Source organism: Crocodylus porosus, unplaced genomic scaffold, assembly GCF_001723895.1.
Source record: "Crocodylus porosus isolate Cpor-Errol unplaced genomic scaffold, CroPor_comp1, whole genome shotgun sequence".
In the NCBI taxonomy this organism is placed as follows: Eukaryota; Metazoa; Chordata; order Crocodylia; family Crocodylidae; genus Crocodylus; species Crocodylus porosus.
This window is the reverse complement of record NW_017728921.1, coordinates 17353534-17374431: the sequence shown is the minus strand read 5'-3', so window position 1 is coordinate 17374431 and position 20898 is coordinate 17353534. Positions and strand designations below refer to the sequence as shown.

Genomic DNA, 20898 nt, shown 5'->3' with positions numbered 1-20898 from the left:
TAGATATCAGGAGGCGCTACTTCACGGTCAGGGCAGCTAGGGTCTGGAACCAACTTCCAAGAGAAGTGGTGCAGGCTCCTACCCTGGGGGTCTTTAAGAGGAGGTTAGATAAACATCTTGCTAGGGTCATTTGACCCCAGTATTCTTTTCTGCCATGGCAGGGGGTCGGACTAGATGATCTGCTCAGGTCCCTTCCGACCCTAGAAACTATGAAACGCATACCACTGACGGGTTGTCTGCATACCACTGGTGGGACCTATTCCACAGATTGGGAATCGCTAGTCTAGCTCCGTCCTCTTTCAAACCCCACTTCAGATACTTGAAGGCTGCTAGTCAATCCTCTCTCATCTTCTCTTTTCTAGACTAAATAAGCCCAGTTTTCTCAGGCTCTCATCATAAGTCATGTGCCCCAGCCCCTTCACCACTTTCGCTGCCCTCTGCTAGACTCTCTCCAATTTGTTCACATCTTTTCTGTAGTGGGGAGCCCAAAACTGAACACAGTACTCCAGATGTGGCCTCACCAGTGCTGAATACTCACCTCACCAGTGCTGAGATTCACCAATCTCTTCTTTGTTGATTTATTTTAAACACAGTGGACCAAGGAAGTAGCTCCTGGTTTTGTCCTCAGTGAGCAGACAGATCCATATACCTTTCTATCCCTGCATGACTCTTATCAATAGCAATTTCTACAGAAAAGAACTGTTTTGTATCCTAGCAACTTCATTCTTTGCATGGAAAAAAAACAAACCACCCCCGTGCTTGGAAACCCAAGGTGTTTACTTCAAACATCTCTCACTTTGCTGTATTCCAGAAATGCCCCCTGACCTTTTTGTCTGTACTTAGCTGACTTGGCCCAGATTTCCAAAGCTACTGAATTGCAGTATTTCCTTTCCGTGCTTGGAAATGTTCAAGCGCTCTGGATCCTGTTGTATTATATTAACCCCTGATCTTTTGTTATGAATTGTTTGCCAAGAGAAACCTGTTTGTTCATGTTAGATAATTTGGGAGCCTTGGAATTTCCTCCCCAGGGAAGTGCAGTAACTCGGCAGCAGCAGAGCTGCTGTGGAATCCTCTAATCACCTGCTAGTGTTCCAGTCACTGTGCATAGATGACCCAGCCGTACGCTCCAGTCTGCAGAAGCAGTCAAAGCAGGGACCTTGCAACATTTCAGAGAATTTTCCATAGCTTTAACTGCACTTTCTGTGCCCTCTCTGGCCCTGCTGTTTGCTCCAACCATCTCCCTCTCCTTCCATCAGGACGTGTATCCACATCATCCCTACCCCAACCCCAACAGACTTACCAGCTGGGGGTAGCTGTTAGCTTCCTGTTTAGTCTATGGTCAGATCTCCAAATCTGCCAAATCTTTTCCAAAGCTTTTCCAAATCGATACAGAGCTTTTACTTGGTCTCCCGATTCAATTCAGATTTGGAGATTTGGTCCCCGAATCTCCTCTGAATCAAATCAGCTGCCAAAGCTTCACACAGCCCTAGCAACTAATACTAATGAGCTCACCAAGTGCTCTTCTCTCAGAAGCTGAAGTCCCCCCTCGGTGCGAGTGTGCACAGATGGGCCTGTTTACCACATTGCTACAAAAACAGTTTCACTAAATTTCCTGTCCAGAAAAACAAGCTCCTTGGAGAACTACCATATGACAGGGAGAATCCAGTGGTTACATCCTTACCTCTTACTATTTCTTAAACTAGTAACATTCAAAGCAGGGGCTCTTAAACTGTGGTAACTAGGCTCCATTCACTTCAGCACAACTGGCTGAAAAGAGGCTACATGATGTTTGTGAGCCACTGACCTGGAGTGGTCTCATTCTGCCCCCTGCCTAATGCGAGCCTGGTAATAGTGTTCTTTCCACATACACTGGACTGAACTCTTCTTTCCAACTTTTTCAGGAGGGAGAGATCCAAGGTGCCTTACATTGTGCGCCAGTGTGTGGAGGAGATAGAGCGGCGTGGGATGGAGGAAGTGGGCATTTATCGTGTCTCAGGGGTTGCAACTGATATCCAGGCCTTGAAAGCTGCCTTCGATGTCAGTAAGTATTTGCTCCTGATGTTTTCGTCCCCACTGGTACTACACTGCAAGTGCCCTTTCAGGTTGCTGTACTGCGTTAATTGTGCCTAGCCCAGGAAGCATTAAGAAATGGAGATGCTGGCACAAGGGTTATCATCTAAAACACACAATGGCTTTAATAGTGTGATCTCCAGGTACAGACATACACAATGGACCGGACCCTTGGCCTGAGAAATACACTAGTTCTGCCCAGCAGGCACAACTTGTTGGTTTGCCACACCATGCCACACACTCCCTAGAGGAAGTGGGAGCAGCCAGAAGCCTCACTTCCTACATGGTCCTGGTGACTTGGGATGAATGAGGCACTTGCAGCTGCTTGAAGAAGCTGAGGGCATCTCTGAGTATTGGGATGGTCCAAACAGGGAACAGAAATGCATTTAATTGAACTTATATGAGGCTTGATCCAAATTTCATTGACGACGTTGGAAAAACCCTTTTTTGACTTTGCTGGGTGTTGGATCTGGCCCAGGATAATGACAAAGTAGAAGTACTTCTGGGTATTTTGGGTTTACCTCTCACCCAGGCTGATTGATTCAGGGGCATTGGGCTTATAGCTGCTTAACAGTCACAGGGCAGTGAATGTAATCCACTGCGTGGCACTGAGATGAGATGAATGGAGAATGTTGCAGTCAGTCCAAGCACAGTAACAGCAGGCAGTGAGCATCTGCTTTTTGGGCAAAGAGAAAGAATAAACAAAGGGAACAAAATAGAGGCAGCCAGAAGAGCGAACAAAAGACCAGTATTTCATTACGTGCCTATCTCCTTGCTTTCTTTTCCAGACAACAAAGATGTGTCGGTGATGATGAGCGAGATGGATGTTAACGCCATTGCTGGAACATTAAAGCTGTATTTCAGAGAACTGCCTGAGCCCCTCTTCACAGATGAACTGTACCCCAACTTTGCAGAAGGCATCGGTGTGTAGCAGCAGAAATATATGTTAAATATGATAAATTAACATTGTGCTTCCTTTTTTAAAAGGCACTTTAGCAGCATAAACAGTAATGTCTATAATATTACTGTAATACAGTGGAGGTGAAGGGCTCTTACTTTTTAATCAGCCTGAATCCTACCTTGATTAGATTTTAGACTGGGGAAAGGTGCAAAAAGGCTGAGTTTTGGACATTAAGAATGGAAGAGAGATCCAGTTTAGAAGGATTTGAGTTGCAGCTTCCTAGGTTGATTCAGAGCAGGGGTGTCTCATTGGTTTGGGGTCTGGGTTGCTTTTACATCCCCTGCACAAAGGACAGGATTCTTAATCCCCCTGTTAGAAGAAAACTGAAAATCCGAGGGGGAGAGAGGCTGTGCCTGGGAATACTGAGCCTCTTGCTTGTGATATTGTTGCAAAACATTTAGCATCACCTAGTGGGTTTGGCAAGTTCTGCTGTACATTAAGGTCTCATTCCTTTCCTGTGTGGTCATGTTTTTCTCCTGCAGCACTTTCAGATCCGGTTGCAAAGGAAAGCTGCATGCTGAACCTATTGCTGTCACTTCCAGAACCTAACCTTGTGACATTCCTTTTCCTTCTGGACCATTTAAAAAGGTAACACAGAGACTCCTCAGACAGGAGCACTAACTGTGTAGATCAAGTCAGACCTATCTTGGATAGAGGTTATAGGCTGAATTATCTATATGGCACCTTTTTGCTGATTTTTCCCATAATAACTATTGAGTAGTCCATGCAAAATAGTCTTGTTAGGGGCTAAATCTTGAATTCTGTACTACTTGATGGCATTGGAATTGTACTCAAGGAAGAGGGGAGAAAGATGATAACAGCTGGAACTAATGAAAATGTGAGTTCCTGCTATCCTTCTCTTCCCCTCCCCCCCCCCCCCAAAAAAAAAAAAAAAAAAAAAGGATCTGTGAATATCTTGGTGAAATTACACTTGCTTCTGGGACACAATCACTGGCAAAGGTTTTGGGCATAACTTTTGAAAGCTGATGACTATGTTCAATGGTTCGCTTCTGAGCTTGGTTTTAAATAGAATCAGTGCTCTAACATATCCTGCCTGTTGGGACTGCCAGCACCATGTTTTGTGTTCCTTGCAGAGGTGTCCCTTACTGAGTAGGATTCATTCTCCTTGATAAATGTCTCCTCTTTGCTTACGGGCCATCTCTGCCACCCTGGTAGTTTTCAAAGGGTGAATTATATGATGGCTTTCATGTTATGAAATGTTAGAACATTTCTGTTATGAAAGTGGAGGACAGTGCTTGGAAACCTCAGTGCTCATTAAATAAGCAGGTTTGTGACATTCAGTGTTTTCATTTTGGATTTTAATTAAAAACTTAAAAAAATAAAAATAAAAACAGTTCTATAGGGAGAAAGGGTGGCCTTAGGAGTTAAGACCAGGAGATCTGGATTCAATTCTTAGCTCTGCTACAGATTTCTTTTTTGGCTTTGAGCAAGTCTGTTAACTACCAAGTCTTGGTTTCCCACCTGTAATATTACAATGAAAATCTTCCTCTCCTTCCATCCTTTAATCTGTTTAGATTTTAAGCTGGCTGGGAAGAGGCTGTCTCCCATTCAGTATCTGTACAATGTCTCATCCCATAGCCCTTACCGTGGTTGGCACCATAAGGCATTACTATTATATAAATAATACTTCAAAACATACATATGTTAGTGAGAACATCTCTGCCTAAACTCTGGGAGGTAAAAATAAAGTTCTTGGAGGTTCCAATTTTAGAAAAAAATCCTCTTTACCATTGTTTTTCTTCTCCTAGGGTTGCTGAGAGGGAGAGCATCAACAAGATGTCCCTGCACAATCTGGCAACTGTCTTTGGACCAACACTGCTGAGACCCTCAGAGAAGGACAGTAAAATTCCTGCTAACCCAACCCAGCCCATAACAATGACTGATAGCTGGTCACTAGAAGTCATGTCCCAGGTAAAACAATAATGAATGTGTTTGTTAGAGGTAGTATCTTAGCCTCTGGGAATCAGGCTGGCTGCTCTGGCCCTCAGGTTCTGGCACAGACACCCTTGACAGTTGTTTTATATAACAGCTTATGTAGAAATGTTTGTGGTCAGGGTGAATGGTGTTTATAAATCCCTGGTAGCTAACAGTGCTAGAGACCTGCCCTGTGGCAATGCCAGAAACTTCTTTTACAAAGCAGTTTTCAGCCAGGTTAGGTTAGACAGTGCCTGAAACCCAGTCTGGCCCAGTATTTGCTGTGACAGTTCAGCTCACAGCTGTGCTAACATGGATGTCAATGCAAGCATTCTGTGTAGCCCCATCCGCTGTGCTTCACAGGTTTGTGGGTGCCTCAGCATTATGGGAAATACTGGCAGCTTTTCCACAGTATATATATCACTGATTTGAAAGCCAAGGGTTTTTTTGGCATTTTCTTCCAAACTTCTCATTCCTTGTATCTGGGGTACCAGCATCCAGGAAGACTTTCTGCTGGTTCCAGAAGTCTTCAGCATTGAGGCCTGCTCAGAGCCTGATAGGGAATTCCAGGTCAGAGGCTACTTTTGATTTTGAGCCTGACGTCTTCTTTGGCTTAGCTAAAGGTGACTTATGAGTCGAAAAGATTTCAGAAAGCAGACTTATCTTGAATACAGAGGCCTTCCCATGCCCTAGTTTAATCTGTGGACTGAACAGAGAACCACTGAACCCTTGAAGCTGTTCCAGTATTCAAGGTCCCACTATACACTGTACCAAAAGGATGTATGCAGCTCCTCAGAGGATCAGTTTAAAAACCCTGTCCTGTCCTCTAGCAGAAGTTGAGCTAGTTTTGAATTAAGTGGCTTTACAGTTTCCCCTTCCTTTTTCTTTCCAGGTTCAAGTTCTTCTTTACTTCCTGCAGCTGGAAACGATCCCCACCCCAGACAGCAAGAGGCAAAGCATCCTCTTTTCCACAGAGGTATAGAGGCCTGGTTTTAGCCAGGGGACTTGTAGAACTGCTCTCAGTGTGAACCTGTCACTCTGAGAGTGAGAAGACTGGTTCTTCAGACATTCTTGGCCTGTTCCCATCACAGGGAAGTGTGGCCTTCAGTGCTCCTGCTGTTTGTCACACAGAGAGACGAGCTCAAGAGAAAGGAGAAACTCCGTCTCATTTTTATCGTTAAGAACAGAAAAGAATTGGACAGGACATGGGACTGTGCTAAGAGCCTCCACTCGAAGGAGCAATAGACACTTTAATGAAGGCCACCCAGGGCATGGCTGCTGTGCTTGTTGGGAATAGGACAGAAGGTTTTCCTCATTTTTATGAAGTTAATTTATCATAAAGAAGTTTCAAGATTTCTACAGGACCACTTGTCAGGATGCCCTGGGGTAAGGGGGTGTTTAAAGGATTTGTCACAACTGTGTCATTTTAATAACTGCTGTTTTAAGCTATTGTTCTGGGTTACAAGGGATTGCGCTGCTCAGCAAGGGGGAGCCACAATTCCCTCCACTCAGAAATTCAGGCCTTGATTTGAACAGGGTTTTTGAATAATAAACCAGAAGTTTGGTGCACAACTGGACCTGTTGTTTTTTTGTCTCTCTCCTGCCCATGCCTTCCCTTGTAAAAGTTTGTACAAACTTGAGGGAAGGGGCAGCCCTCTTTTTGCCTCTTTGTTGCACTTCTGACACTGTTTTGGTGTTAAAAGGAGCCAGCCTCAGTTGCAATGATACAATGAGCGGCCCTGCCCTTGACAAATGGCAGGAAAGACTAGGCTGAGCGCATCATGAGCCTGTTCTCTGGAACAAGCAAGTGTGCTTGGCTGTGTCAGAAAGGAGCGGCTGGGCTTTCCAGAGGATCAGTAATTTCTTCTGGGCCCTTTTCAAATTGGACAGAAATGAACTGGTGAGGCTGCTGTAACTCCCAGCTCTTCATATGAATGCATGTTAGCACTGGTGCAAAAATAAGCACTAAAAACACCTACTGAAGTATCTTCAAACATCTGGGGACAAAAAATCAACAGCTGTCTTTCTTTCTGGCTGCTTACTCTAAACTGTTCTTAGAAAAGTTTGTCTTGATACTTGAATTCATTTTCTTTTGTTCGAGACTTTGTATGTTGCTTTTTCAAAAGTCTTTTTCCTGATTGGCACAAATACTTTGGTGTGTCAGAATGTACTATCACATGGACAATCTCACAGGTAGCATGCGTTTTGTATTCTTCAGAAATTCCAACCCTGTTTTAATTAAGAGCTGTGCAGCAATTTCTGTGGAACTGCACACAGCAATACAAGAGAAGGGGCCGTAATACCCACTCTGCTTCTACTAGTGTAACCAGAATGGCTTACGTGGGTAGAAGTGGGACCAGTATTTGCCTTGGGAATTGTAAGCATAAGTTAATTGCCTGGTATCTAGACCAGAATGCGTTATTCTGGTCATGAAGCAGATGTGCCAAACATCTGAGGGGAGATTCCAGCTGTATAAGGTATTTCCTCCCCCTTTACAACCCACCCCATTATGCAGTGTCAACTTTAGTTATGACCATCCATCACCATCCTGGCTTTAAAAAAAAAGGCAGCTTGAAGAGAAAAAAACAGAATGGGGGGTGGGAGGGAAGAAGCCAACTGAAAAAATAAATGATGCAGTTGAATCATCAGCATCATTTGAGGGGAAATACTAAAGAGAAAACCAATCCTGTTATGCCAAATTTTCAGAAGGTCTCAAACCTCTCCATTGTGAAAAATAACAGAGGAATCTTCCAAACAAGGCGGGGGGAAGCAAAGAAACTATTTGGTAGTCACTCTAATTCTGACTGCTGCATACTATTAGATGTTACTGTACTGTGAAGTTGCAAATTCAAAAGACAAATAGAAATTATTTCGATTTTGTGAGTATATCAACATTTTGCATGCTATTGTAAGGATTCGTATAGGAATTTAATATTGCTTAGCACCCCTCCCTTCTTAGGTCTGGGAGCAAAACCTCTGTGTGTCGTACAACTAGAAAATCCTTCTCTCTGGATTGTATTTCCACTGCATTCTCACTTTAAAGCCTCTTTTCTGTTAGAAACCCTAAGGCCAAAAAATGTGCATGGTTCAGAGGTGTTTGCACAGAGGAGGGTGGAGCCAAGGAAACCTGAAGGCTTAAAATTTGTCCTTTTTTAATGGGGGAGGGAGGGGGATGGAGGGCACTGGGGGAAAAATAGATAAAAATTGGTCCAATCCTGAAAGCTATCTCAAGGAAAGTGATGCCATCCAATAACACGTGCTTTGGTTTCGCGCTTTTCTGTGTTTTGTGTGTTAATAGCATATCTGTAATAATCCTTTCACTGCAAGCTGCACACCCACCCGTCCCTTCATGGACTTCAGAGTTTGGTATGTTTGAGGCAGCAGCACTGCAAATAACTTTGTTTTGGAACTCCTGCTCCAAGCAGTGGTGTAATAATTTTCTCCTTTTGGTGTTTATAATCTGTGGCTGCAGGTTGCAGTATTTAAACTGGAAAGCAATACCATAATGACTGTGCCAATTTACTTTTGCCGGACTTTTTTATTTTTATTTATATAGGAAGTGTAATTTTAATATTAAATTGCTGATTTATATTATGTAACCATAAGAAAGTTGCTTTTTGCTTTGGTTACTGTTCCAAGTTGTTGCTTTTAGTCTCTTAGTACAGTACAGGGTGTGATTCTAATGAAACACTATCTAACATGCAGGCATGTGGATCAGAAGAAGTGTCAAGAGTTAATTTAACGTAACCCGTTAATTATTTTTGTTGAGTACGAGTGTATGTTTTCCCCAAAGCTGGTAATTTTGGGCTGGAAAAATACCACATCCTCTGATATTGGCAGGGTCATTGATTTGTTTGAAGTGTGGGAGTGGATTAATTAAACTTTCCTTAGAGATGCAGCTGTAAGTCTCTTGTGTGGGGACTACAGTTCCTGAAATTGAGAACTCACAAAAGGCTGTTTCCCTTTTCCCACTGTTTTCTTGCATCTCAACACAATAAAGGAAAAGGGACTGGCCCTTTAGAGTATCAGAGAGGCCTGCTTCCCAGGAGGAAAACTGGCCTCCCTCATTGTACGTTTTAGAAGACACAACATCAGCAGTGTGAGAGCGAGAACTGGCAAGATTCAACCTTCTCAGATAGACTGTAATGTATGCTGGGAATTGGTACCAACATATTGAATAGGCTCTTCCAAGCCCATAGCTTTCAGCTGCTTAAACCTAAAACATGAGAACAGGCATCTGGGATTCTTCAGATAATGTCAGTATCATCTGTGTAACATCATTTAAAAAAGAAAAGGCACCAGAGCCCTTGCCTTTGGAAATAGCTTTAAAAAAAAATCTTGTGGATGTTTTTCCAATCTGGAGAAAGTCTTTAAACCAGCAAAGTAGCAGTAAGTAAAACAAACAAATAAACCCTGAAAAAGAGCATAAAAGGACCAGTGATAACTGCTTAGATCTGTTTTATCTTTGTGTTTTGTGTGTTGTTTTATACTGGGGGAAAAGGTGTCTTAGTTGAAACCAAACTGAAACATCCATTTAAATGCTGCTGGTGCATTTTACTCTTGAAAAGAGTAAATGTAAAGAGCTGAGGTAGTTGTTAGGCTAAATCAGGCTGTACTTTATATGCTGCTAATTTTTTATGTATCAGCTAAGGGCGACATAGAGCAATGCATTGATCCCATTCACTGATGCCTAATGCCTGGCTTGACTCTGACCTTCGGTTGCCAAGTGAAGTACAGGGCAATCAATATGTACCATGTGAAATGAAACTGCAAATACTTTTTGTAGGTCACTACGTGATGCAACTGTGGATTGTGTTTGTTGGAGATGCTGTTTGTTCACTTGAATTGTTTTCTAATTGTTTTATGTTCTTTTTATATATATTGATTCCTTTAAACAAATGTACTGTTCTGTACATAAAGGGTCTTCAAACTTGCTCACCACCCATTGCGACACTGGAGGGCGTTACAGTATGTGTTCACTTCTCGCACTGTGCCATTCCTCAAAATACATGTGGAGCAGAAAATGAACAGCTTTGGCCTTTCAAGGTGCCTAAAATCTGCATCTTAATAAAGATTAAAAAACCCCTTCTGCTATCCCTCGCTGCTCAGTCCTTCCTTTATTTTAGTGCCTACTTGTGCCCAAAGGGAATACCTTTCCCAGTTCTTACTCTGGCAAGTCTTTCATAAGGCATTAACATTTTTTTAATGGGAATTTCTGAGGCGCCAATAGGCATACATTACAAGAAAGCAAAAGAATTCAATCTCTTGTAGGGACTCATTTCTGTCCCTTGAAGAAATTAAAAAATGAACAGGACAGTTCCTAAGTAGAAACAGTCAAATCACATGGACAAGTGGATTTAGGATTTGCAGCCTGGATTTATTTGTTTTTCTGGTTTCCATTGTCTCTGTAAACTTTGCCGAGCTGCTCTCACTACTCACTTGAAAAATGCGTGTGGAGCACATCTCCTAAATCCAGGTTGCTTAGAGAAAGACACTGAGGCTTTGGAGTTAGAGATGCTAATTCTCCACATGAAACTGGAATGAAAAGCGTGTGTTCAGGTGTATTATATTATTGCTCGTTGTATGGAATGCAGGACCCGGGTTGGCCTTGAAATTAAAGGGCTTTCCCTTAAAGGAGGCACCTAGAGGTGATGAGCTGCTGATTACCAACCGCTGCAGGGTTTAAAATAACAATTAGGAATCCTGGAAATCATATGGTCTAGCCTTAAAAGAGGCAAAGCAGCTGCCTCTTGTTCAATATCATACGAAGAGCCTGTGCCCTCAGATGCAGCCTGAGCCAAGTGTATTTTCAGTAGTTCACTGAACTTTACTATGGGAAGTCCAGGCATTCAGCGCCTGTCCCTGCTGGGTCTGACGTGCTGCAATCCTCCTCTCTTGCTACCAAAACCAGTAAAATTCCAATGCGAAGTATTCCACCGGGTCGCTTGTTTTATCCAAAGTGTCTGTCCTCAGTGGGGGGAAAGGTTCTGTAGGTTAAACAGTGATTGCAACAACAACAAAAGATGCAGCAAGCAGATAAAGCACAGGTTGGAAACAGCAAATAAGCTTAAATTAGATGCTAAAAGAGCCAGCCTCCAGGCTGTGAGAATAGTGTCATGCAAAGTTACTGTTGGGAAGTGGTCACAGAAGTAAGACTAAAGTGACCTTTGTGAAGAAGGGAAGAGAAATGTCCCAATTCTCATTCTCCCTTGAGCATATCTCTGGAAAGTTCAGTTTGTTTCTGTGGGCCACCGAAAATGCAGCAATGGAGCTCCTAAGGAATAGCAAACATGGAGTGACTTGGGATGCCCCTTGTTGCTGATTCTCTGTGAACAAATGGACTGTGCTGAACCCGTAGATCATCATTGCAGAACATATAGGCAGGGGACCTAGGCATATACTTGTCTTACCCTCTACCATTTGCTTTCCTTCCTCTAAATCCTTTTGCCCTACCATGAAAAAACCCCTCTGTCAAACACAAATTTGAGCCATATCCTGTCCTGCATTGCAGAAGCTCCTGTATTGAGTGACCCACTTACACAGAATAGTTGTCTCCTGATAGGCCTAAAAGATTTTTCATGCTTCTGGTACAGAGAGGACCAAACTGTGCTACAACATCATTATGAAACCTAGCTGAAATTCAATTGGGCTCTGCTTTACGTTTAGGACAGCATGTCTGAGCATAACTGCCCTTAAGAGGTTGCCCCGAGCTATCAGTAGTTCTCCTCCAGTGCTTTACTACCATCCTCATGAGAGAGCTTTTACTAATAGCTAACCTAAATGTCCCTTGCTGCACCATTGCTCTGTCATCTGCCACCACTGAGAACAGTCCAGCTCCATCCTCTGTGGAACCGCCCTGCAAGTAGTTGAAGGCTGCTATTAAATCCCTGCCCAGTCTTCTCTTCTGCAGATTAAATAAACCCAGTTCCCTCAGCCTCTCATCATAAGTCATGTTTCCCAGGCTTCTAATGACTTTTGTTGCCCTCCGCAATTACTTTCCAATTTGTCCACATCTTTTCTGTAGTGGGGACCCAGATGTGGCCTCACCAAGCTAAATACAGGGGAATAATCACTCGCTTCAGTCTGCTGGCAGTGTGTTCCCAGTATGCTGTTAGCCTTCTTTGGAACAAGGGCAGAGGCTCATATTCATCTTATTGTCTACTGTAATCCCCAGGTCCTTTTCTGCAGAGCTGCTGCTCAGCCAATCAGTTGCAGTCTGTCAGTGCATGGGATTGCTCTGTCCTAAGTGCAGGACTGCACTTCTCATTAAACTTCAAGGCTAGATCCACAGGAGCATGAAAGTTTGTTTCCCCAGGGGCAAGAAACACACCTTGTCCGGCTCCTACATGTCCCCAGGGAATGTCTGTGCCATGCACCCTCTGGAGCACAGCAGATTATCCCCAGCTGTGCTGGCCCGAGCAGCCTTACCACCAGGAGGTGGCTGAGGGAGCTGCAGCTGTGGTGCTTCTGCCATTCACAGCCTGGCCAGCAGCCAGTGTGTTTCTGGCCCGCCAGGCTCTGGTTTTGGGTGATGTATGCTGCCCCCATTTGCGCAATCCTGCTTCCCCCCGTGCCCCGCTCTCCCCCCCATGCAGGTTTTTTGGACCCGGGGATGTCCTGGGGCCACCCCCCCCCATGCTGCTATTTTGCAGCACAGAGAACACCTGAATGTGCAGCATGTAGCACCACAGATAGGTCTGTGGTACCACATACCCCATAGCTGTGCTCATCTAGATGCGGCCCATGTGATTTCTTTTGGTCCAATCCTCCAATTTATCTAGATCTCTCTGAATCCTAGTCCTATCCTCCAGTGTATTTACTATTCCCCCCAGCTTGGTGTCATCTGCAAGTTTGCTGAGGGTGCACTCTATCCCATCTTCCAGGTTGTTGATGAAGACATTGAATAAAACCAGACCCAGGACTGACCTCTGGGGAACTTCACTTGATATTGGCTGCCACCTAGGCATCGACCTTTCATTAGTACCCTTTAAGCCTGATGATCCAGACCATTTTCTAAAATCCACTTTATAGTCCATTCATCAAACCCATATTTCCTTAGCTTGCTTGTGAGAATGTTGTGGGAGACCGTATCAAAAGCTTCACTGAAGTTGAACTATATCATGTCCACTGCTCTCCCCATATCAACACAGCCAGTCTAGTCACGGAAGGCCATCAAGTTGGTTAGGCATGGCTAGCTACTTGCCAGTTGCTAGGACAGCTATTGCAGTTTCTCAGTACAGAGGGGCCAGAACATTTCTTGAGTCACCTGTGCCCGAGATACTGCCAGATAAATTGTCTTCACAGCTCAGCCTTAGAAAGCAATTGTGCCCCAGACCCCAGTCATTTCTCTGGATTGACATATGGAGGGAGTTGGCTGTGCCCAAGTGGTGACAGCCCCTGCAACACTTACCCAAGATGCTGTGTAAGATGTTCACTGAGTCTGGGGATCCTGCAGGGTCCTCTATGCAGATGGCTCTGAGCACCTCCTGATTTCCCCAGATATATATGAATCCCGAAGGAGAGACAGAGTTTGGACTCCTTAGCAAATCCAACTTCTCCTCTTCCTGCACTAGAAGAAGGACCATGCACCAGTCTTTGCAAAGAGAACCTTAGACCTACAGTAGCCCCCTTAGGTCTGGACATAATCTGCGTCAGCTGGAAGAGGCTATAACCATATTTGAAAACTGTTTCAAATAGTCATTGGGTCGTCATGTAGAAAGCCACAGGAGACGGGCATTTCTTCACAGCAGTACTTCCTAACCTAGCCCTTCCCTGGCCCTTGGCTGAGTTACAGCCTGAGTGGGCTCATTCTGGGCTTCTTCGTAACTTTTAAACACTTGTGAATATCATACAATAACTGCACTTCCTTGGAGCATTGGATCACATTCTTACTACACAAGAACAGATCTTGTCAGTGCTGCATATCCAAGCCTAGATATTAGGGTGGAAAGTGCAAGAAGAGGACACTGAATTGTGGTATTGGATAACAGAAGGTGTTGGAAGGAAACTGGATTTAAAAAAGACAATGGGAGTGGGACACTGTGAACCACATGTTCTTTCTGTGTTTAGCAAAGAAATAAAAATAAAAACAAACTAAGCCTTCTCTTGCCTTTGTTAACTTGTGCGGTTTTGTTCTTACCTCTACTGTTTGCAAGTGTTTATAATCCATGCAGGGTTCAGAGGAAAGGAAGATGGTAAAGCTATTTATTTAACTATAAATACAATTTAAATGATATGATTAGTGCTGAAGTATCAGGTGTAGAAGGAAAAAAAACCCCTTGTTGATTGTCAGTGGATAATTTTGGGTTTCACCACAGAGTTGCTATTGTTATCACTGTTTTAACAGGACCCCGCGTCAGGTGAGGGAGGCTGCCGGGACATTTTGTACTGCTGTTAGTTCTTCAGTTTTCCATAGGGCTCTATTTCCAAGAAACAAAAAATAGATGGGCTAATCCTAGAAAGTGCTGAAATGTAAGAGGGCTCCACCTTTCTCAGAATTAGGCCTAAAGAAAACAGCAGAGAAAAACTGTACAAATGACAAACTGTCAGTCTGGATTTTTTAATTTTCTGAAGATAAATGGTATAAAAATGGGATCCAGAACCTGTATTTGGACAAAAAAATCTAAGGCATTTGTAGCCTTTGTTTGTACACAATGTTAAATAAAAATCTCCTGTATCTATGTGTGCCTTCTTTTGTTGGTTTTATTTAAGTCATTGGTAGATTTGTGCAGGGCTGAATGTGTGAATGGTAGTTGATACAGTGAATTGTGTACAATTTAAAGTTCGTATTTAATTTTTAATCTCAATTTTGTTAATTTTTCATTTTATTCATTTTTTTCAACAGTCTCTGAAGAAATTCCAATAAAGTTTACCCTTATAAACAATAGGTGGAATTTTTTTAATCCTATTCAATGGGCGGCTCTGCCTTTGCCCTTTGTGTAGAAATACACTCCGCTGCCCGGCTCAGAGAAGTATTTTACCCCAACTTTGCACAAGGATAAGTTACTACACCTGTTGCAAGACTAGAGAATCATGCCCTATAATTACACTGTACAGAATACTGATGAGACATACCTAGAGAAAGGCACTCTACCATAAAAGAGGAAGCCTGGGAAAGGTGCAAGCAAGCAAACAACAGCAGAAGTCATCTGTATTTATAGCTACAGAAAGAATTGAGAAAATACTGTATTGATTAAGAGTCCAATATAATGTTGCATCCCTGGAAATTCATGGGGATTTCATTATTCACTTCAACTGGAAAAGGATTTGACCTTAAGAACATTGTGGCCCTTTGCAGACAAACATATCCAGGGCAATTAAGGAATCTGTGATAAACCAGCATTTGATGGGAAAAGTCAACAGCTCCTTGCTTTCAAAAGGGCACTTCATAGACAGATTTGAAGACAATTACAAGAGATAAATCTCTCCACCACTGTGCCAAGAAACTCATATACTGACTGTAAATAATTTAAGAATGCAGGGGAATTTACCAGTCCAAGGATGCTGTGTTGCATCTTTTACATGTAGCACAGAGATGTTCTAGGACAGAAGTTTCAAATTTTTCAAGATTCAAATAACTCTCCTACGCTTTCATTCATTGCTTGGCTACAAAAATAAATAAATAAATAGGAGCAATTCTTCTGTTGCAAAGAACTCAAAAAACTACAATAAGTCAAAATAATTTTGACATTATGGATTCCTATTTGAAATCTCTGGATTTCTCTTGTGGTTCATTCATATGTGTTTTCACACCTAGCTCCACTAATATTGTGCATCACCCTTAAAAGGATCTCATGGCACCCTGGTTGAGAACCACTGTTCTAGGGGGACTGAACAGCAAAGGTACGGTTTTAATTGAGTGAGAACCAAGTGCACAAGACTTCCAGACCAAACTGCCTGTGCAAAGAAGATCCTGAAAAGGGGAATACAGCTCCCTTTCCTGTATTGAAGGAAGGGAGTTTCACATCCTCTTTCTTGCTCAGGAGTTAGTATGCAGGCTCTTCTTGGCTAGCATCCCCTTCTGGTTTCAATATATTCTGAACCAAGGATGCACATCCATACATTTCAACTGAGCCATAGCTTCAAACTCACTACCCCCACATCCTCTGTGTAGATAAAAGTGAACTTAAAATATTATTTAAATATTTGTAAAGGATTTAAATTTAAATTTTAAAGAGATTTATTTTCACATTTGAAATTATAACCACTTCTATTAAGGCCCCAACTTACTAGAATCTAGTAATCATTTTTAATTAAGTAAAAATATATTCAAGCAGTACATGTTTTCAGCAACAATAAACTAGCTTGTGACAGCTGCTCCTCATTAGTTCAGTCCAATAATGAATTCACTTGTTCAGAGTGGAGACAACAGGAAATGTTGTCTATATCCCACCAATACAATTGGTCCAATAAAAGATATCACCCACCAAAATCCTTGCTTCTCACATTTTTCCTGGGCCATCATAGCTACATCACCCCAATACTACCACTCACGATTTCTGACATAATATAGCATGCACATTAAGATTTTCAATAAATGCTTGTTAAATTATATTACTGCTTAAATGTGCACATAGTGAATCCACAGACTAGCAAAGAGAAGTACCAAATTTAGCACAGAAGTTCTCCTGTTGGAAGTCAACATGTTTTAGAAGTTACTGCCTAGTGAGACACTATCATTTTTAAGGTGGATGCATATCTAAAAGGAGCAAATACAAAGCAAGATTAGAATTAGTGCTTTGACCCAAGATTTCTTTCCTTGCTGATGTAACTCAAAATTAAAACAGGCCATTGAAAGCAACTTGATTTTAAATCAATCTTCACCCTGAGGTGCCCTCAGATACAGGGGTGGGCAATAATTTTGGGTGGAGGGCCACTTACTGAGTTTTGGCAAGCCATCGACAGGCATCCAGGGGCACATTAATATTAATTTTCTACATTTTTTAGGGCCCTCATGGAGCCTGGCGGGCCACATTTTGCCCACCCGTGCCTCAGAACATCTTTGCACTCAGGTTCTGAGAGCCCAAGGACAGAGCCCATCACTGCATCCTCCTGGCAAAGTACCAAGTGCACAGGGCTTGCTCAGTGTAGAAACAGAAGACCATGTTTATAGCTTGTTTCATTCTGAGGTACAAATCCTATCATGAGATGAGCCCAGTCCTAAACACAGACAATTCTGTACCTTCATTGCAGTGCCTGTCTTGTAAACTGCCTATTCTACGGAGCTGAAATTGGAATATATCTTCCAATTACTTTCAGTTAGCTCAGTGACAGCCATGTCTTGGTTCATGGAGTTTATTTAACCCACCATTCAATTACTGTTTTGTAAACAGGTATAACTTCAAAGTTAGCAGTTAAAAATACCAGTCCAGTAAAATTTCAGTCCAGTAAATACCAGTCCGGTAAAATTCAGCATGACCCACAGGATCTTTCTCACAGTTAAGAAACTCTGGTTGAATATCTGAATCAGAAGAACTAAGATTCAAGTGTAATCATTCACTGGTACAAATTAATCAACACTTGCAATCATGCCATGTGTAGAGGGTCCCCCTAATCAGTTTAATCAGATGAACTGTATCTAATTGTTTAGATATGCTGCTCTGAGCTGAGTGTTTATCAAATTGTAGCAGTGGTCACTGTGCATTTAAGGAAGGTGAGTGAGTGTTAAAACATTTGCCCTCTGGCAGCTTGTGTGTGCACGCTAGGGGGCTCTGCTGCAACAGCCATGCTGGCAATAGACTAATAATGAATGGAGATCCTGGTTTTCCATGATTAAAAAAAAAATTGCAAATTCTCTGAATAATTACAAAAAAAACAAATTCTCTGATTCAAATCCCAAAATCTGTTATTAAAATTACAGGCCACTATCTATTTTTATATCTATATCTAAGTTCTATAATGAAGAAAGTTAATTTGGATGTCATTTGAACTGTGGCTCCACATTAAATATCAGATGTTAAATATGTTGTATCATGTTCTTTAAAAATAAACAATATTTTTGACCTAAATATGTTATACTAGGTTATTTGAAAATAAACAAACACTGCACTTACAAAAATAATGGTCTTTCCACTAGTATATCAATAAAACATTGTATATATAGAGAGAGAGGTATCAGTTGAACACGATGTTTTATTGATATATAAGTATCAGTTGAGATATATTTAGAGAGAGAAAGATATCAACTGTATATGGCTATGTGTGTGTGTGTGTGTGTATATATATATATATATAACATATACAATATATAACATAGGTCAAAATATTGTTTATTTTAAAGAACATGATACAACATATCTGACATTTGATATTTAATGTGGAGCCATATTTCAAATGACATCCAAATTAATTATCTTTATTATAGAACTTTTTGTAAACAATGTTTGTGGTGTTTCCTATTGGTGCCAGTATATACAGCCCTCTTTGACTACTAACTCTGGAGCAAGCCACATATAGCTGTCCATGTGAAAAGCATTGTTCCCTTAAACAGTCACTGGAAGCCCCAAACAGGATCTAGTGAAAAATAACTTGCCTATAATTTTCCTCGGGTGGCAGTGATTTTGGGAGGTTTAGAGTAAACATGATCAGCCATTCTTGAGTTATAAGCAAACATACAGACATACACTTCATTGTATATGTTATAGATTTACAGGTTTAAAACAATTTGGAAGTCTACCAGCGCTTCAATCAGTATAACAAAATAAATTCTAAATACTTATAAATGTTGGTATTTGATTTTGAGTTTTTTATCATGGAAAATCAGAGCTCCTCCTGCCACCTTAGCTCACAGAACACAGGTCCGAGCCCCTAAGAGAGGGTTTAGGATGGAAAGCCAGACCCTGCCATTCTGGCTCTTGCTTTAAACGAAGTGACTGAAACAGCCATATATATGGGTAGATGGGTCAGGCCAAAATGTTGTTATTGCACTGAGCAGTGCTGAGGGCTGGGGTGGAAAGCTATGCTGCTAATTAGGGAATCTCAAGAGCCCATTTGAGCTACTCTTGGGTCTGGGGAAAAGAGTGGCTCAGCAGCCCTGACCATAGGGCCTCAGAAGAGCAGGGGAGTCATTTATGTATCCATTTATCCTTTGACAATCCCAGTCAAGGTTCAAACCTAAAGTGAGAGATAATAGGACATCAAGCAGACTGACAAAGTACTTGCCAGTTTAGGAATTTCCTAGGCTGAACTTTCTCCCATCACTGAGTCTTGTTGAACAAGACAGGAAAAGGTACAGCTGGCTCTCTGGGATATGGATTTATCTATCCCAAAAGGGAGCAGTTTGCATCCCTGGCTGTAACTGCAGCATCAACAAGCAGTAGTAATGTAACTCAAACTGTTTTAGTCCGGTCAGTGTAATCTGCAGGGCGTATGAAGGGAAGTCATTATGGACGGTTCGATAAAAACAAGCTCAGTGCTCAGCTGCCATTAAAAAAGCAAACAAAATGTTAAGGATTATTAAGACAGACATTGTAACTAAAATGGAAAGTATCATCATACCCCTTTATAAATCCATGGTGTGTCCACACCTTGAATAGTGTGCCCAGTTCTGATCCTCACCTCTCAAAAAAGGAAACAGAAGAACCAGAGGTCAACAAGGACGATGAGTGGTATGGAGGGGCTTCTGTATGAGGAGAGATTACACAGGCTGACTAAAGGTCCTATTTGGCTGAGAGAGTTGGGAGGAGCTGGCTACTGACTGACTCCGGTGCTGCAGCAACCTCAACCAAACAGCAGACGGCAGCCCATTTTGGGGTAGAATGCTTTGCCCTCGAAGCACAGAAGTGAGAACAGAGGAAAGAAAAGGAGAAAAATCCTAGCCTACGGCATGCTCTCCTCTGTGGAATGACTCACAACTTCTGCGAACAGGTCTGTGGCTTGAGAACTGGACTTTTAAGTCAGCTCAAGACACCATCAATTATCCACAGTAGAGATCATCCTTGAATCGATTGATGATTAGGTTGATGATTAGGTTTAGAGTCCCTTTCTCTAAGGTACATCTCATGGGTGCTCTGCACAATGTAATGATGGCACATGATTCTCTATAATCTTGCAACAAGTGTACAGGTTTCTCTTGCTTTATGCAGGTTCTGTATGTGCGAGTTCGCTCTTATACAATGAACTTTTTATACCAAAAATTTGTTATATGCAAGATAAATTCACTGTTATGCGGAAACCTGTAGTAACTTATGCTTGTGTAAAGTTGGGATAAAATACTTCCTCTCCGAGCTGGGGAGAGGAGCGTAATCACTACACAAAGGGCAAAGACAGAGCCAACTGCTGTGCAGGACATAAAACATTTCCACAGCTGCTTCACGAGGACAGAACTTTTTATCAGACTGTTTTTATAAATGACGGTCCCGTAGGACTCAACAGGGCCCTCGGGATTTCCTCACATCCCGAATGAACACACGAATCAGAAAACTGGAGTGCAACCCTTCAGTGTTGCAACCCCCACGATCCTGCCTGGCTAGAGGGCCCTGCTCAAGCTGAATCCGATGAACTGGGAGGTAGAAAAGAGACAGTAGCGAGGCACGACACGGATTTCGGCGAAGAGAAAGCAAAGAGGGACGCAGCTGCTACCTCTGGCGCTGCGAGACCCAGGCACGGCCCGAAAGCATCAAGTGGAAGTTTAAACACCCACTGCCGGAGCGCGGGGGAAGTACCGCGCATGCGCGTTGCCGCGGGAGGCGCTGCGTGGAACGAGCCCCGCCCCCTCGGGGCCTGCGCCTGCGCGGTGAGTCGGCGGCGGCAGCGGCTCGGCCGAGGGGAGGGGTCGGAGCGGTGTGGTGACCCCTTGCCTCCGCCCCCGGCCCCGCTGTCGGGGGCCGCAGCCGCTTTCCCGGGGACCGCGGACGGGGCCGGTGCGGACTAGTGGGAGGCGGCGGCGCGGCCCGGTAAGGCCCGAGCCTGAGGGGGCCGCGGGGGAGGGGGGG

General features: G+C 42.9%; 2 protein-coding genes across 3 annotated transcripts in view; both read left to right on the top strand.

Moving 5' to 3' along the window:
- BCR (BCR, RhoGEF and GTPase activating protein) overlaps positions 1 to 10060 on the top strand; it is a 128868-nt gene extending 118808 nt beyond the window's left edge. Inside the window, exons 19-23 of the mRNA XM_019539157.1 lie at positions 1902 to 2041; positions 2859 to 2993; positions 3514 to 3619; positions 4801 to 4963; positions 5859 to 10060. Of these exons, the coding sequence (XP_019394702.1) occupies positions 1902 to 2041; positions 2859 to 2993; positions 3514 to 3619; positions 4801 to 4963; positions 5859 to 5948 (634 nt within the window). The 3' untranslated portion in view covers positions 5949 to 10060. The remainder of the gene's footprint in view (positions 1 to 1901; positions 2042 to 2858; positions 2994 to 3513; positions 3620 to 4800; positions 4964 to 5858) is intronic.
- Positions 10061 to 20756: 10696 nt separating this feature from the next.
- SPECC1L (sperm antigen with calponin homology and coiled-coil domains 1 like) overlaps positions 20757 to 20898 on the top strand; it is a 112648-nt gene continuing 112506 nt past the window's right edge. The window contains exon 1 of one of the 2 annotated variants that reach the window (XM_019539155.1): positions 20757 to 20859. The gene's annotated coding sequence lies outside the window, so the exon portion shown is untranslated. The remainder of the gene's footprint in view (positions 20860 to 20898) is intronic. The other variant, XM_019539156.1, reaches the window with a different exon arrangement.